General features: G+C 43.3%; 1 protein-coding gene across 2 annotated transcripts in view; it reads right to left on the bottom strand.

Annotated features, from left to right (window-relative positions):
• Positions 1-15,916, bottom strand: part of OBSCN (obscurin, cytoskeletal calmodulin and titin-interacting RhoGEF) — a 182,848-nt gene that overhangs the window by 100,197 nt on the left and 66,735 nt on the right. For both annotated transcript variants that reach the window (XM_066201918.1, XM_066201928.1), the window contains exons 37-49: positions 15,496-15,762; positions 14,619-14,882; positions 13,151-13,417; positions 12,049-12,312; positions 10,860-11,126; positions 9,539-9,805; positions 7,966-8,229; positions 6,852-7,118; positions 5,735-5,998; positions 2,440-2,703; positions 1,867-2,130; positions 1,301-1,564; positions 601-864 (exon numbers count right to left, since the gene is read on the bottom strand). In XM_066201918.1, the coding sequence (XP_066058015.1) occupies positions 601-864; positions 1,301-1,564; positions 1,867-2,130; positions 2,440-2,703; positions 5,735-5,998; positions 6,852-7,118; positions 7,966-8,229; positions 9,539-9,805; positions 10,860-11,126; positions 12,049-12,312; positions 13,151-13,417; positions 14,619-14,882; positions 15,496-15,762 (3,447 nt within the window). The remainder of the gene's footprint in view (positions 1-600; positions 865-1,300; positions 1,565-1,866; positions 2,131-2,439; positions 2,704-5,734; positions 5,999-6,851; positions 7,119-7,965; positions 8,230-9,538; positions 9,806-10,859; positions 11,127-12,048; positions 12,313-13,150; positions 13,418-14,618; positions 14,883-15,495; positions 15,763-15,916) is intronic.

The following is a 15,916-nucleotide window of genomic DNA, read 5'->3' on the forward strand; positions in this document are numbered from 1 at the left end:
CTGTTACAGCCCCATCTACATGAAAGCAGACAGATTTCAAAATAAAACTACCCCTAGTCTTAAGTTGAAGTTTGAAGGGCCATTACATCCAATAAGAATTTTAGATTCTTATTACTCCTCATTTTGGAAATTGTAACACAGACAAAACAACCTACAGGAATTAAGCTCTGGAATGATGACACTTATCTCACTCTGTCAGAAAAAAACCATGGCCAGAGAATTTCCTCCTCTTTCTGCTCCCCCAACCCTCACTTCTCCTTTTCCAGCTCCTGGAGAAGAAGGACCTGACAGCCTACATCTGGGTGTTTTGGAGAAACTGTGGTGGAGTGAAATGACCTGCTGGATTGGAGCTGGAAAATGCAAATATCCAAGAAGAGGAGACATGCACAGAAGGAAACTTCTCCTTTTTAAAGGACAGATTAATAATGACCCAAAAATTCACCATGAGCAACTCTCAGGAAGAAATGAGTTATAAATAGAATGAAGGAAGAGGAAAGTCTAAAAACAAAGACAAACTACTGACCCAGGGAAGAAACAACTACATTTCAGAATTATGTCTATCTCAAGAGATATCTATCAATTTTAATAAGTCCTTTTTACCATGAACTGTTAAGGTTGCCGTTGTCTTCTGGTCACCACACACACAGGTGTAATCTCCAGCATCTTTTACTTCTAGGTCATGAATGAGCAGCTCTGCAGTGGTGCCAGACTGTCTCATTTGATATTTGCCACTTGCTTTGAGTGCTTTGGGACCTATTTTCCACTGCACGGGAGATCCCTTGGTTAATTCACACCTCAGAGTGACTGATGCTCCTTCTTGGGCTTCTTCATCCTTCAGCCCTTCCTTGAAAAGCACTGGCAGGGCTGGGAATGGAAAGCCAATAGAAAGTGTATTTAAACGAAGTGATCAGCATCCTGAATTCCCAGCTGAAGTTCAAACCTGGCCGAATCAGGGGTTTGAGGTTGAGGTTATCACTATGAAGGTCTGGAAAACCGAATCCAGCAGTAAGACAAGAAGTGCTGAGATGACAGGCCAAAGTACAAGGTTTGAGGTAGAATTTAAAGGATTTATCACAGCACAGAACATCTCAGCTCGTCCAACATTTCCTGGGTGCAATTCCCCTAAACCTACAACACAGCAATGTGCCTGCAAGGAGAGACAGTCCTGTCCTCAGCCCCCTTTTCAGCAACACCAGACAAAAAACAGACACCTGAACAAGAACTGGACACGAGTTAACAACAGGCGGACACTTCATGGGTGTTTCAGAGAAACAGAACATGGACAATCATCCGAATTTACCCTTCACAGTGAGAGAGGCCGTGCTGTGCTGGTCCCCACACACACAGGTGTATTCTCCTGCATCCTGCAGCTCTAGGTCATGGATTTCCAGCTCTGCCAGGGCACCCTCCTGCCTCATGATGTATTTTTCACTTGCCCTGAGTGTTTTGTTCCCTTTCTTCCACGCCACAGCTGCAGCCTTGCTCAGTTCACAGTGCAGAGTGGCTGTTTGGCTTTCCGTGGCTTGCAGGTCCTTCAGGTCTTCTTTGAAAAGGGCTGGCAGGGCTGAAGGTCACAAAATGCACAGAGGACATTAAAAATGTCATGTGGCACACAGGTGACAGGAGGGGTGGGGTGGTACAGAAGCAGAGAACGCTTTAGGGTGGAAACAGGGTGTTTTCCTCATAATTCTGGGACATTGGACAAACCAGAGGACAGAAAGAGAACAGCAGCCTGGATACAACCAGGTCTTACAGAGAGTTTACAGATTTAAAGAAACAATTCAGCCACAGGTGAACACACAACCAATAGCAACGAGCTGGCATAGAAATCCACAATAATACAGATAAATATATATTTTTTTTTACCATGCACTATCAAGGCCGCTGTTGTCCCCTGCTCTCCACACACACACGTGTACTCTCCAGCATCTTTCAGTTCCACATCCTGGATAAGCAGCTTCCTGACCGTGCCCTCCTGCCTCATTTTGTACTTGTCACTGGCTTGGAGCAGAGTACTGCCTTTCCTCCACTCCACGGGGGCAGCTTTGGTCAGCTCACACCTCAGAGTGGCCGCTTGACCCTCGGTCACCTCCTCGTCCTTCAGGCTCTCCTGGATGCCTGCAGGCAGCACTGGGGATGCAATGGGAGCAGGGTTAAAGGCAGCAGCAAACACAGCCTGCAGGTGAGGGCATGGGTGGGGAAGGAAAGGTGGGGAGGTGTCTTCAGGCTTGGCCTCACGTCTGCTTCAGGGTTTGGGTCCCAAAACCACTTTGCGCATGGAACTGGGGAAAGGTTTTACCCCTAAATCACAAAACTCATCCTGGTGGTTATGCCGCGCAAGGTCAGACTCAGAGGAACTGTGCACAGATAACAATGACAAAATTGATAAAACAATTCAATCTCAATAATGATGGCATCCGGATGGAGTTGGTTCATTACCATGCACTGCCAAGGAAGCCGTGGACTGCTGCTCCCCACACACACAGGTGTAATCCCCAGCGTCACTCTCGGTCAGGCTGTGGATCACCAGCTCTGCAGTGACATCCTTCTGCCTCATTCTGTATTTCTCGCTAGGTTTGAGGGCTGTGTGCCCCTTTTTCCACTCCACTGGGGCAGGTTTGGTCAGCTCACAGTGCAGAGTGACTGCTTCACCCTCCTTGGCCTCCTCGTCTCTTAACTCTTCTTTGAACAGAGCAGGAAGGGCTGAGAAACAGAGGAGCAAAGGTTTTTCATGGCAAGCAGATCTTGTCTTGACCACCAAAATAAATAGTGTTCACCAACCCTGCCTGGTTACTGACACGAGGATCTCACAGAAGGAAGGTGCTGATTTGTGTCATGGACAAAAAGGGTCTCGTCATTTCTTTCTGCAAATATTAAATAAATTTGCTGATCGGTTTAGAGATGTATGGAAAATAAAACCAGCAGAAATGGGGAAACTTCATGTATGGTCAAAACTGCAACTTTCTCAGTGTAACCCAGCCTAGAAAATTAATACAACAGGTTACACCATGACAGGAAAATGCTAAAGGAAAAAATTATAACCTTTTAATTTACATTTTAAGGATGCCTTAACAGAGTTAGGACATGACTGAAGAGTAGAATCTGAGAGAGATCCTGAAAGTGCTTGGATAGGAATAAAAAGGAAAGAGAAGCATGATGTTGCCACTGCAGAAATCTGCCATAAATCCCTCATCCCAGAGAGTTCAGGGGCTTCCTGACACCTCATCCCTTTTGGAACAACAAACAGAATTATTCAGACAGTAAGACTGGATGGAAATGGGGCAATATGCGGAAGCAGTAGGATGGGATGACATCCACTAAGTCTTTGGAATGGGGTGAGAACTACATTTGGATATAAAATAGCTTAGAAAGAACTTGAGAGAATGGTCTCCAATTCCTGACCCTGACCAGCAAGAAAGAAATAATTGAGAATAAAGATATGGAGGATAATTGTGTAGACATTGATGTAAATAGATCAGAAGGAAGGAAAACAACAAGGAAGATGTTGGTCTGCTTATCTTTCAGGAATGTAAGTTCATGATGAGTGGACATGGGGGAACCTGAAGTGTTTAATACTTTTCTCTCCATTATTATTAAATGTTAGTTTTAATTAAGGAAGTACTAGGAAATCTGGCTTGGAAAAGAAAAAAAAAGAAAAAAAAATAAAGAAGGATTAGACAATATTTAAATAAATACTATCAGAGCAGCTTGGTGTGATCAAATTTGTCCTGGAATTCTTAAGGTGCAGGCACAACCAATTTCAGACACTGACAGTGACACTAGAGAAATCAAAGAGAGTGGCTGATGTTCCTTAAGTGTGGAAAAACCAGAAACTAAGAGGTGAAAAATATACCTCAGATAGAAATATACACATTCAGTTCTTGCCATGTAAACTGAGATTCTAAAATCCCAGACAGCAAAGAAAAAAATATCACTTCCTTAAAGTCAGTGGAGCTGATAGAACTCCAAATTGTAAATTTCTGCCTTAAAAAGAGCTGGAGGCTGCCCTGCTTCCCATGGTCTGAGTTTGATAGACTTCCATTGACAAAAATGGGAATTTAGGAATACTCTTCAGTCTAGAAGCTGAATCCCATTCATAATGTGTGTCATAAAAAAGAGAGAGAGAGAGAGAGCAGAGGGAGGATTCAAGGGATTATGACGATCTCAATTTAATTCTTTGAAAAACACAGATTTGCCAAGAGCTTTTCTCTTCATGGAGGAGTGGGCCAGGGTAATTTTTTTCTTGGCGTAGATCAAGCTTCCTTGACAAAAAGGCACATTATGTGTTCTACATTATTATTTTAGTAAAGTTTTAACTTTAACTTAGATATAGGTAGAATTACAGAAGGAAAGTGCTACTGATCTTAAAACCACAGAGGATATTGAACTGGGGATTATACTCACAATGAAAGAATGAGTTGAGCAGATTTTCTCACTTCCCTGAGTTCAGGATTATTCAGCCTTTTCTGTAGCAACTTGGACAATGAAATGCAAAGCTTCATTAATTTTGAAGATTATCTCAATGTGGGAAGAGAGAAAGGGTGAAAACACTTCTTTAAACTGGATTAAGATATAGAAGATTTGTATGAAGTAGTGGTGGTAAAATAGGCTGAAATTCAGCAAGGGCAGATGGAAAATATTTAGGAAAAATCAACAACACAAATACAAGAAGGAGCAGACCTGCAGTGAGGGATTTGGGGTTACAAGAGTCCATGGAGCAAATACAAGTCAAAAAATTCAAGTCTGATGCAAATAAAGACATCCTCATAATGAAGATGTATAACTTGAAGTGTCACATTACTTCTTTTTATAGAAATGGAGAAATATTTGTATGAAATTTGAAAAAATTTGAAATAAGAAGTAATGACTTCAGATGGTTCAAGAAAGACTTTTGTTGAAATAAAGAAGAACTTTCTGGCAGTAATGATGGTGACTTGGGGCTCAAGGATGGACTGACCTGTACAAGTCCATTTCAATTCCATTTTTCATGGTTAAATTGGAAGTTCAAGACTGAAGCAATCCCTGTTTTATTGGCAAATACAAAGATGGGCAGAAAAGCAAAGAAATCAACTCTCTGAATTCAGACCTACTGGATTTCCAGATGAGAAAGGGGCTGAAACTACTTCTGACCGTCCTGCATTAATAGTGAAAATAAAGTTTCCCTCTCTTCCATGGGAAGTTTGCAGATAAATTTGGCTGAGGACTGTGAAATATTCTCCTACTCTAATGCTGAGCATTCTGTAGTACCTGAATAAAAATCATCATTATCCTTGATCAGAGTTACAAAGAAAGTTACACTGAACCAAGTTTTCTTTTTTGTTATTTAAAACTACTTGTCAAATCCTGATGCAACTTGAAATAAAATGTCTCTTTTATAGAGCTATGAATGTTCCTGCTGCTCCATCTGTCTAGGTTCAAGTCAAAAGTGAGTAAAACAATAAAAAAAAGCAAATCTGTGACATCCTTCAGCCTTTGGTGTGATACAAAGTAATACAGCCCTGCACCAACAACTGCAGGGTGAATAAACAGGGAAAATGTTAGTAAAATCAATGGAACTACAATCATGGTTAGAATTAGACAAAAACCACAATAAAAAGAAGAAAGTCTGTTATGAACAGAATTAACGATGGCAAGATTAGGGAAAGAACTCGCTGTGTGTCAGTTCTGAGGCTTCCAGAGGAGGGGGAGGAGGTACAAACACCACCCAAAAACGTCCAATTTCTGTGCTCTTTACCGTGCACTGTCAGTGCCGCCGTTGTCTTCTCCTCTCCACAAACACAGGTGTATTCCCCAGCATCCCTGACCTCCAGAGCATGGATCAGCAGCTGGGCTGTGGTGCCCTCCTGCCTCATGGTGTATTTTTCACTCGCTTTGAGCACTTTGTGTTTCTTTCTCCACTCCACTGAGGCAGCCCTGGACAGCTCACACTGGAGAGTGGCTGTTGCACCTTCTGTGGCTTCTTCGTCCCTCATCTCCTTCTGGAAGTGCACAGGCAGGGCTGGGGGGTTCAAAAGGAGCAGAATGTGGGACCATGGCAGCAATTTGAGCAACCATTTCATGTGGTCTGACAGCCACAAGTGATAAGCAAAGCCTTTCCTAATCAAATCCATCAGGATTGATGACCACTCTGAGAACCATAAGAGAGTGGCTTTGGAAAGCTGGAAAACACTTCATTCGTAAGTCAGAGAGGTTTTTTTTTTTATGGTGAATTCCATGGTATGAAGTGAAGAACCACATCAGTCTCAATTTCAGACCTGCATGACTGAGACCTACCTTGGATATTGCCTGCTGAAATGGAAAATAAAGCCTAACCAGAGCATCTAAATTCTATGGAAATGCAAATTGTTACTGAAAAAGTGCATAAATGAACCTATATCTGAGGCATCAGTTTCACTTTTCCATGAGGGACCTTTAAAAGGTCCTTCCCAACCCAAACTATTCTTTAGTTTCACCTCATACAGTGGTCTAGCAGAGCTTGACCATCAAATTATACTGAAACCCTGATAACTGTCACAAAAATATCTCATCAACAAATCTTCTCAACTTAAGGATTCTGACATCTTTACAATCAATATCACAATAATGTGATTTTCCATTTCAGAGTACCTACCCCAGAACATAACCATCAAAAAAAGAGTTAACACCAAGACGAAAATCTGCAATTTTTGCCATGAACATCCAACCCGCACCTGACACTGCCCAAAATTCCCACATCCTACCAGATATTGCTAAGCTCATCAAAAACAGGGCTGCACTTCCAAAGCTGACACTCCTATGTCTTTTAAAAAAAAAAAAAAAGTTTGAAAACTATCTCTTTAATTTATTACGCATTTCCATTTTTTTATTTTTACCATTCACTTTGAGTGCCGCCGTGGTTTCCTGCTCTCCACAGGAGCACGTGTAATCTCCAGCATCTGCCAGCACTAGATCATGGATCACCAGCTCAGCCACCATGCCCTGGCACCTCATGGTGAACTTGTCACTTGTTCCCAGGGTTTTGTCTCCTCTCCTCCACACCACGGCGGCTCCAGCCTTGTTCAGCTCGCAGCAGAAAGTGGCCGTGCCATTTTCTGTGCCTTCCACGTTCTTCAGCTCCTTCTTAAAGTGAGGAGGGAGGGCTGAAGACCACAGGTGAAAGAGAGAGCTTTAAAATTCAGCAAATACCATGTCTTGACTGCACTACTGGATTAAAATACTTTGAAATGTTTTAAAGTGTACAGAATCTGAGTGCGAAGGATGATTCGAGGGGCACCCCTGGTTTGTGCTTTGCAAGACATTCAACATTTCACAATGACTTGGAAATCAAGTGTTGAGTTATAACAACTCTGAGAACCATAAAAGAGTGAGTTTGGACAACACCTTATTCATAAATCAGAGGGTGTTTTTAATGACATGAATAAGACATGGCATGACATGGAGAACCACACCAGTCTCAACACCTCAACTCTCACTGATCTGGAAATCTATAAAACTGTAATATCAGTACTGGGAGGGATGTTTTAAAGGCATTTTAAGATATAATAACAGAAAGCTGAGCCCAAGATTTCAAGGAACCATGCACAGCTCTTTCTCAAAACCAGATCAAGAATGAAAATGAACACCACGCTGTTTAAAATTAAAATTTCATCACATTTCAATTTCATCCAAGAAAAACAAGTCAAATCTCAGTGATATGCCCTAAAGAACTTAATGAGTGAAAATATTCCAAAGTGCTATTTCTGACTTCATCAAGCTTTTCATTTTCCACTTCCAAATTCCATCAACAAGAAAGAGCAGGGACTGAAAAGACTCTGTGACGCTGTTTATCAGTCCCAAAGGAAAGGCTTTCAGTGGAAGATATTCCCAGCGGTTGGAACAGCTGCCATAACATTTTAAAATAACAGAAGGGATCAAGAGCAGATTGTGATCCCACAGGAGGATCACAGATGACAAGGCAGAAAATTCCTGTTAACCCAGATATTTTACCATGCACAGTCAGGGAAGCAGTGGTTGTCTTGTCTCCACACACACAGGTGTAATCTCCTGCATCTCCTTCCTCCAGGCTGTGGATTGTCAGCTCAGCAGTGGTGTCCTTCAGCCTCATTTTGTATTTGTCACTAGGTCTGAGCACCTCCTGCCCCTTCCTCCACTCCACCGGGGCGGGTTTGCTCAGCTCACACTGCAGTACAGCCGTCCTGTTTTCTGTGCCTTCCACATTGACAAGATCTCTCTTGAACTGTGCAGGCAGAGCTATGGGGTGTAATATAAACAGAGAGGACATCAAAACCATTAGCCAGACCTTGGGGAACTCAGGGCTGGGGTCTGTGGCCAGTCCTTCACTGTTGCAGGAAAACAAATCAGTCTGGAAAGCTGTCTCTAACAGAAAACTACCACAGGATCCCACAGGGATGATTTCCACTATGACCTGCTTCTAACATTAACTTGTTCATGTTCACCACTTCACAGCTGATTCCAATACTCCTCTCTAGCTATTCCACTCTGAAATAATCTACCTTGAACATTAATGACCCGAATTTTGATTAAAAGTCGTCAGCCAGGATGACAGGACTGCTGGAGATCCCTGCCTTTCCGAACATGGTAATTTAAATTCCTGGTTCAGGAAAAGAACCAGTTATGTAGCTTCAGGTGCACCTTTAACCCAAGACTTCAAAAGATATAATGACACTAATATCAGGTTTATAGGCTTTTTTAGCAGCATCCAAAACGTTGTCTTATGATGTGCTACTAAAATAAAATGCAAGTGACACAGGGATGAAAAGGGTAGGTCAAAAGAGGGGAGGAACAGGAATTCCTCCAGTTCGGAGAAAGAAGATGAAGAAAAAGGGTGCAGAAAATCTAGGAGAATAGTTTTGCCTCCTCAATTTCCCCCTGCCCTTGGAAGCTTTTTATCCAGAAGAGGTATCTTAAATAAAACCTGTTCTTCCATCTATGGGAGCTATACAAGAACTTCTCCGTCTGGAGGAGCAACCAGAGCTTATCACCATTCAGGGTGATGAATGTTCCTGGTATGAACATTCAGAGTGATAAATGTTCAGAGTGTTCCTGGCAAAGCCAGGAACAAAATTTCCCCCATTATTCCCTAAGTCAGGATCTGCAGAATAATGCTGAGGGGTGGAGATTTATATAATTACCATTTCCTCAGCAGAATATACCGTAATCCTGCAGAAGAGGAGGGTAGTCACTCATTCCTGAATGGAAAAACCTCTCACTGACTGAGCTCAGCAGATTTGAAGAACTTTCTTTCAGGTTAAGCATGAAAATCCACTGACGTCAGCGAGACACAATGAGAACCCCCCTGAGAACAATCTTCTGCTGGAGGTCATCTCATTCTTGCTCTCTGAGATGAGAAATTCTCACAACTATTCTCTACTCTGATAGAAAGCCACCAGTTTCTACAGACAGTGGGAGATGGGGTGAAACAGCACCAGCAAGCCAAGAAAATGCTGCAGAGTCAAAACACCAAAGCAGGTGGGAAGGAGGGAGAGGAAGAGGGATGTCCTTGAGGCACTGCTATCCCAACGGAGAACGGCTTTTTTACCGTGGACTGTCAAGACAGCTGAGGTCTTCTGATCTCCACACACACAGGTGTACTCTCCTGTATCTTCCACCTCCAGATCTCGGATGAGCAGCTCTGCAGCTGTATCCTCCTGCCTCATCCTGTACTTTTCACTTGGTTTGAGTGCCGTGTCCCCTTTTTTCCACTCCACCGGGACGCCGACCTTGCTCAGCTCGCAGCGCAGCGTGGCTGTTGCACCATCCGTGGCTTCCCTGTTCTTCAGCCCTTCCTTGAAAAATGCAGGCAAAGCTGAAGGACAGCAACATCAGCAGTGAGATGTAGAGCTCCAAAGAGTTAAAATTATGTTTAAGCTTCCTTTTCCCTCTTATCCTGAACTGATTTATCAACACAAGAACAGAGATTCTCCATGAATCAGAGTTGGGAAAGAAATGTCATCACCAGGAGAGGATTTAATGCTTGCAGTAATCTAATTGAAGTATTTTATATGCACTTAGAGCCACAAATAAATACAAATAGAGTTCAAAACACCATTTTTTTCCCCTTTGAAATTTCAATCAAAAAGAACAAACACCAATTTGAAATTTCTGGAAAGAAAATGGTTTTCTTTTATGAAGTTTTAAACCACAATGGGAGGACGTTTGCTGTGTTTCCACATACTTAAGCAAACAAAGAGACATTTCACATTTTTTTAAAAAAATGAAACACTGGAGTTTCATTTTAAATGTCAGTTTGAAATGAAATTGTTCATTTCAATACATGGTGGGAAAACAAGCATTTTCACCTGAACTGACATACCCTTTCAAAGATGTCAGGTTCAGTAAAAATCAAAGTTCTCCCTGATAATGGTTGTCCTTTAGAAGGCCTGGGCTGGTTTTACACAGAATAACTGGATTCCGTGACAACTGGGCTATAAGTATCAAAGCACTTTGTTGTCTCAGGAATAGAGTATGGGCATAAGATTCCATGGAATAACCTAACCTTTTGGAATTTTACACCACCTTAAAATCCCTAAGACATAATCCCTTTGAAGCAACCCATTTTTTGTCTTGTGCACAACAGGGAGTCTAAACATGGACCTTTCAAGGGAAAAGCAAAATGATGGCCCCTAATTAAGAGTGGCAGCAACCCTGGTAACCACACTCCAAGTTTGGACAACAATATCCCTCTCGTGCCAAAAATTCCAGCTGCACAGATGCCAGTGGATGCACTCCACTGGCATTGGTGAGCTGTGGATAAAGGTCTGGCTGAGGAAGGAGATGGGAGTGTAGCCAGGGGTCTGTCCAAAGGAACAGAGAAATCAGGGTAGTTACTTTCAGGATGCGCCTTGTTCTGTTTGTTTTACCATGAACTGTTAAAACTGCCATGGTCTGCTGGTCTCCACACACACAGGAATAATTCCCAGCATCCGCCGTGTCTAGATTTTGGATTATAAGCTCAGCCACGACACCTTCCCTCTTCATTTTGTATTTGTCACTCGGCTTGAGGGTCTTGAACCCCTTCTTCCACTCCACGTTAGCAGCAGCCTTGTTCAGCTCACAGTGCAGGGAGACACTTTTACCCTCAGTAGCTTCTTTGTCCGTGAGTCCCTTGGTGAAAAGAGCAGGCAGGACTGCAGAGCAAACACGGACATGGCATCAGCCCTGGGAAAGCCTGAGTCCATGACTTAATCCCTCTTTTATCTCCCTGGAGCCACCAGACCTTCTTGGTCTCCTCCAGGATTTAGTTCCTCCACAGTTTTTCTCTAACCTCTAGCCTTTCAAAAGATAATTCAGCCCAATTTTATTTTTTTCTGTCTTCACACTTTAAAACTTTCTTTAAAATCGAGTCTACCTGCAAATTAGTGGACAAGACAACTACCCTTTACTTTATGCACCATAAAATCAAAGACATAAAATTAGAGGGAGTATTTCAGTATAAGAATTTTCCTTCCCTTGAGAAAAGCAGGAGTTCTAGAGAAGGGCCTGATTCATGGCACTGTCTGAATTTTTATAAATAAGATTCCCTTAAAGCAGAGCAGTTGCAAACATGCTGTCAGTTTTTTTTGCAGATATAAAATATTTGCTTGGGAAGTATTAAGCCAAAGTTGGTAAAAAAGAGCTGGGAACAGCAGGAGCATTAAAAGCCTATTTTTTATTAAGATTGTCCTTGTGTAGCATCATACACTGATGAAAACCAGTTCCTCTTAGGAGCAACAAGTGCCACGGTCTAAGTGACAGAAAATAAATATTATTCCCACTTTTAGGTCAGTTCCTATGGGAAAACTTCTAAACAAGAAGCTATTCTGGACTAGGGAGGTTGTGTTGACTTTGGGACCTGTTTTCCACTTGTCTTTTGACTAAAGCACCTTGGAAACACACCAGCAGGTCATCAGGTGAAAGGAGAAAAAGAGAAGGAAGAAAGGATAGGAAAATTAATCAGCAGAAAGGAGGATTTGGAGTGCACAGGGACCAGAGGAAGCAGAAGTAAGAGAGGAAGAGGTCTTGGAATCACACAGGTTGACTTGGAACATGCGCTGAGAATTTCTTTTTTACCATTTACTGCCAGAGCAGCCGTAGTCTGTCGGTCTCCACACACACAGCTGTAATCCCCAGCATCTGCCAAATCCAAATCCTGGATTTTCAGCTCCACAAAGGGACCTTCCTGCTCTATTTTGTACTTTTCACTCGGCTTGAGCACCGTATTCCCCTTTTTCCACTCAACTGGGGCTGATTTGCTCAGTTTGCAGTGCAAAGTGACTGCCTCCCCCTCTGTAGCTTCCTTGTTCGTCAGTTCTTCTTGGAAGAGGATAGGCAAGGCTGAAGGACGCAATATCAACAGAGAAGGAATCAGCAGCAGAATGAAATGAACTGGAGTTACTGGGATGCAGTGTGTACACTCAATCAAAAATGCTCTTTTTCTAGGTGGGAACAACTGAAAAAGGGGGTAAAACCTCCTAGAGGTGAGAGAAATAAATTAAACAAGATATTATTGAATTTCTTGAAGAGCCAGATGTATTTAGCTCTGAGAGGGTTCAATACCTCTGAGGGTGTCCAGCACCTCACAGAAAATGGCTTAAAATATTTAGCGAGACAGCATGATCAAGTGTGTCTTGAAAAAGCAAAAAAAGGTTTTAATAAAAGAAGAAAATAATATAAAACAAAAGAACAAAGCTGTTCACAGTGTAGGGACAGGTCCCACACACCTCCTGTAACACCCCAAAAATGTGCTGAGAAGCCTTGTGCTCTCCCTTGAGCATTGAACGATTTGGGTGGGTTTTTTTGCAAACAGCCCAATAGAGAATAGCTACATTTCTGAAGAACAGATAAAGAGACCTATCAGTGTTTTTGTCTTGGCATTGAGCCAATTGTGATCACGAGGGCATGGAAACTTCTAGAGTTCTTCCCTTAAAAGGTCCTGGGGTGAAACTGAGACCCTTTTCCTTACACAGAAAACAACTACCTGGTGCAGTGCTACAATACATAACATATAGGTGCTGTCTCAAGGCAAAAAAGCACAAGAGAATATTCTCTAATAGGGTGACTCTCAGGCACTACAGAGCCAAGAACATGAAACCCCTAAAAAACCACACTGACCAAGCTCTGGTTGACCAGGAAACGTTTGGGGTTTAAAGAGAAACGTGGCTAGGAGGGTTACCATTCACTCTCAAAGCAGCTGTGCTCTCCTGCTCTCCACACACGCAGGTGTAGCTCCCAGCATCCGTCAGGTCTAGGTCTTGGATGACAAGCTCGACGAAGCGCCCTTCCTGCCTCATTCTGTATTTTCCATTTGGGATCAGCTCCTTCCCGTCCTTCCTCCACTGCACGGAGCCGCCTGACCGGCTCAGCTCGCACTGCAGCGTTGCCGTCCCACTCTCCGTGGCCTCCTCGTTCCTCAGCTCTTTCTTGAAACGGACTGGCAGGGCTGGGAGATGCAGAAGGGAAAGGGATTGCCACCCTACACTGTGGACCCGATGTTTTCTGAGCCTGAGAATTGCTACCTCTTCCCAGGGGAAACTTTTCAACAGTTTTTCTTTTTCCCAAAACAACCTTGTGTAAACAATATTCCTTTCCCATAACAACAGGTGTTGTTTGCTATTTCTGTTGCTTGGCCAATGGGAGAGGTGTCAGTCCTATGGACCAATAACATGTCTTCTTAGTGCAGCATGTTATAAAAGACCTGAATGAATTGTAAATACACCTTCTGATTTCTACTGCCTTCTAACTGGAGTCAAGCGTCTTTATTTCGTGTCCTGTTGCGACACTACACCCCACTAGGAGGCTGAATTGTGATTTATCATGTGCCTGACTAAGCCTTACTGTAGACACTGACAGTGGTCAGAACATAAATTCTCAGGCTCCAGGCAGAAGCTTGAAGCCTGCAAAAAAGCCAAGTACAGAACTCTCTCAGTGTGACCTGAGAAACCATAAAGAAGAACCCAAAACAATCCTGTAGATCTCCTCCTCCTGACACCTGGTCTTTTTCCAGCTTGTTTACTGATAAAGATGTTTACAAAAAGGTGGTGCCCTAAAGGACCAATCCTATTCATTGCACACAAACACCGTAAAAAAAGAATCTGTCTTTCAATAAACTTTGCTATAAGCCCTCCAAAGAAATCAGAGTTCTATGTGTCATTACGTGAGCTGTCCTGAATCATAACGATACTTTACTCCAACACCCTTATCCTTAAGCACATCCTGGTTTTTTTTTTCATGGATGGTAAAAGAAATTATTTAGTAAATTGTTTTGTGGGAATCAGCAAACCCATGATCTTTGCTGAAATCATGCATCAAGAGAGACGGCCTCGTTCTCATCGTTACACATGATGAACCCTCTGAAAGAGAAAATCCTAAGGAATCTTATGTTTCCATGCTAATTCAGGAAAACACACATGCAGGACCACATCCTTCACTCAAGGGAAGGTGAGAAGACAACACAACACACGTCCAGCATGGGGTATTAATGAAATGGAGACTGGGGACAGGAGTGACAAAAGCAAGGGGATGGAAGAAAGCAGTGGAAGCAGGACATGGAGGAAGTTGTTGTGAGGGAATGTACAGAGAGGAGGAGGGAAGAAGTGGACAAAAACATTCCAGAGTTTCACAGGTTATTTCTGCCTTTTTACCATTCACTGACAAGGCTGCTGTGGTTTTTTGGCTCCCCACTAGACATGAATAGTCTCCAGCATCCTTTGGCTCCAGGTCGTGGATCAGCAGCTCAGCCACGGTGCCCTCCTGCCTCATCTTGTACTTGTTACTGGCCCGGAGAAGAGTTTGCCCCTTCCTCCACTCCACGGGGGCCTCTGTGCCCAGCTGGCACCGCAGGGTGGCTGTCCCACCTTCCACAGCTTCCACAGGTTTCAGCTCCTCTTTGAAGAGCACAGACACAGCTGAGGAGTGAAGCATTCTCAGTTTACTTCGGGCGCATCATCACCACCTGGTGACCTCACACGGGACTCAAATCCGAAACAAGTTCAAATTCTCTTGGCACACACAGCAAAGAAGCTCTGACCTACCTGCACCCCCAGGAGTCTGCTGATATTTACAATGGCAGCAAGAGCTTTGGTCCAAATAAAAAAAGGAACAATTATTTTGCAAAAATTTGAAAACCAAAACAATCACCCTTCTGCTGCCCAAAGTTGTTGGTCACAGACATGTAAAAACTTGTTGAGAAAGTGGAGGGAAGAATGGAATATTCTTTAATAAAAGGTGTAGCTGAGATCCTTCTTACCTCTTGGCTTAGAGCTTGGACAGTCACCTCTATCCAAAGCATGACAGACATTTCACAGAGAAGAAAAAATTGCTTTATCAGGTACCTTTGATTGATACATTTTAGCATGAAATTATCAACCCAAAAAGCAAAGAACATAACAGACCCAGCCAGAGCTGCCTTGGTTTTGTGCTGATTCCTGTTCTCCTGAACACTCTCTGAAAGTGTCCAGGGGCAGCAGGACCACGGCAAGAACAACAACAAATGGTCACAAGCAGGTGTCTCATTCCTACCATGGATTTTGACTTGGGCTGTGGACTGCTGGTCTCCAGTGTCACAGGTGTATCTTCCCGCATCTTCTGGCTCTGCATTATGAATCACCAGCTCTGCCACTGTTCCCTTCTGCTTCATTTCATATTTGGCACTTGCCTGGAGCGTGGCTTCTCCCTTCTTCCACACCACGGTGGCATCAGCTTTTGTCAGTTCACAGCGCAAGGAGACGGGTTTCCCCTCCTCCGTGTCCGTGTTCTCCAGGGCTTGTTTGAAAAGGACAGGCACAGCTGGAACACAGAGCCAGGGGTTAGGGCAGGCCCTCTTGATCTGCTCTGCAGCAACTCCCCCCATGAGAGCTGTCACCTCTTAAATCCAGGCCTTTTCCAAGTGAACAGAGCAGCCCTAAGCCCTCCATTGGCTGTGTGGCATCAAGGAGATTCT

Source organism: Chamaea fasciata, unplaced genomic scaffold, assembly GCF_029207755.1.
Source record: "Chamaea fasciata isolate MVZ Bird 193981 ecotype frontalis unplaced genomic scaffold, bChaFas1.0.hap1 SCAF_1, whole genome shotgun sequence".
NCBI classification, from domain to species: Eukaryota; Metazoa; Chordata; class Aves; order Passeriformes; family Sylviidae; genus Chamaea; species Chamaea fasciata.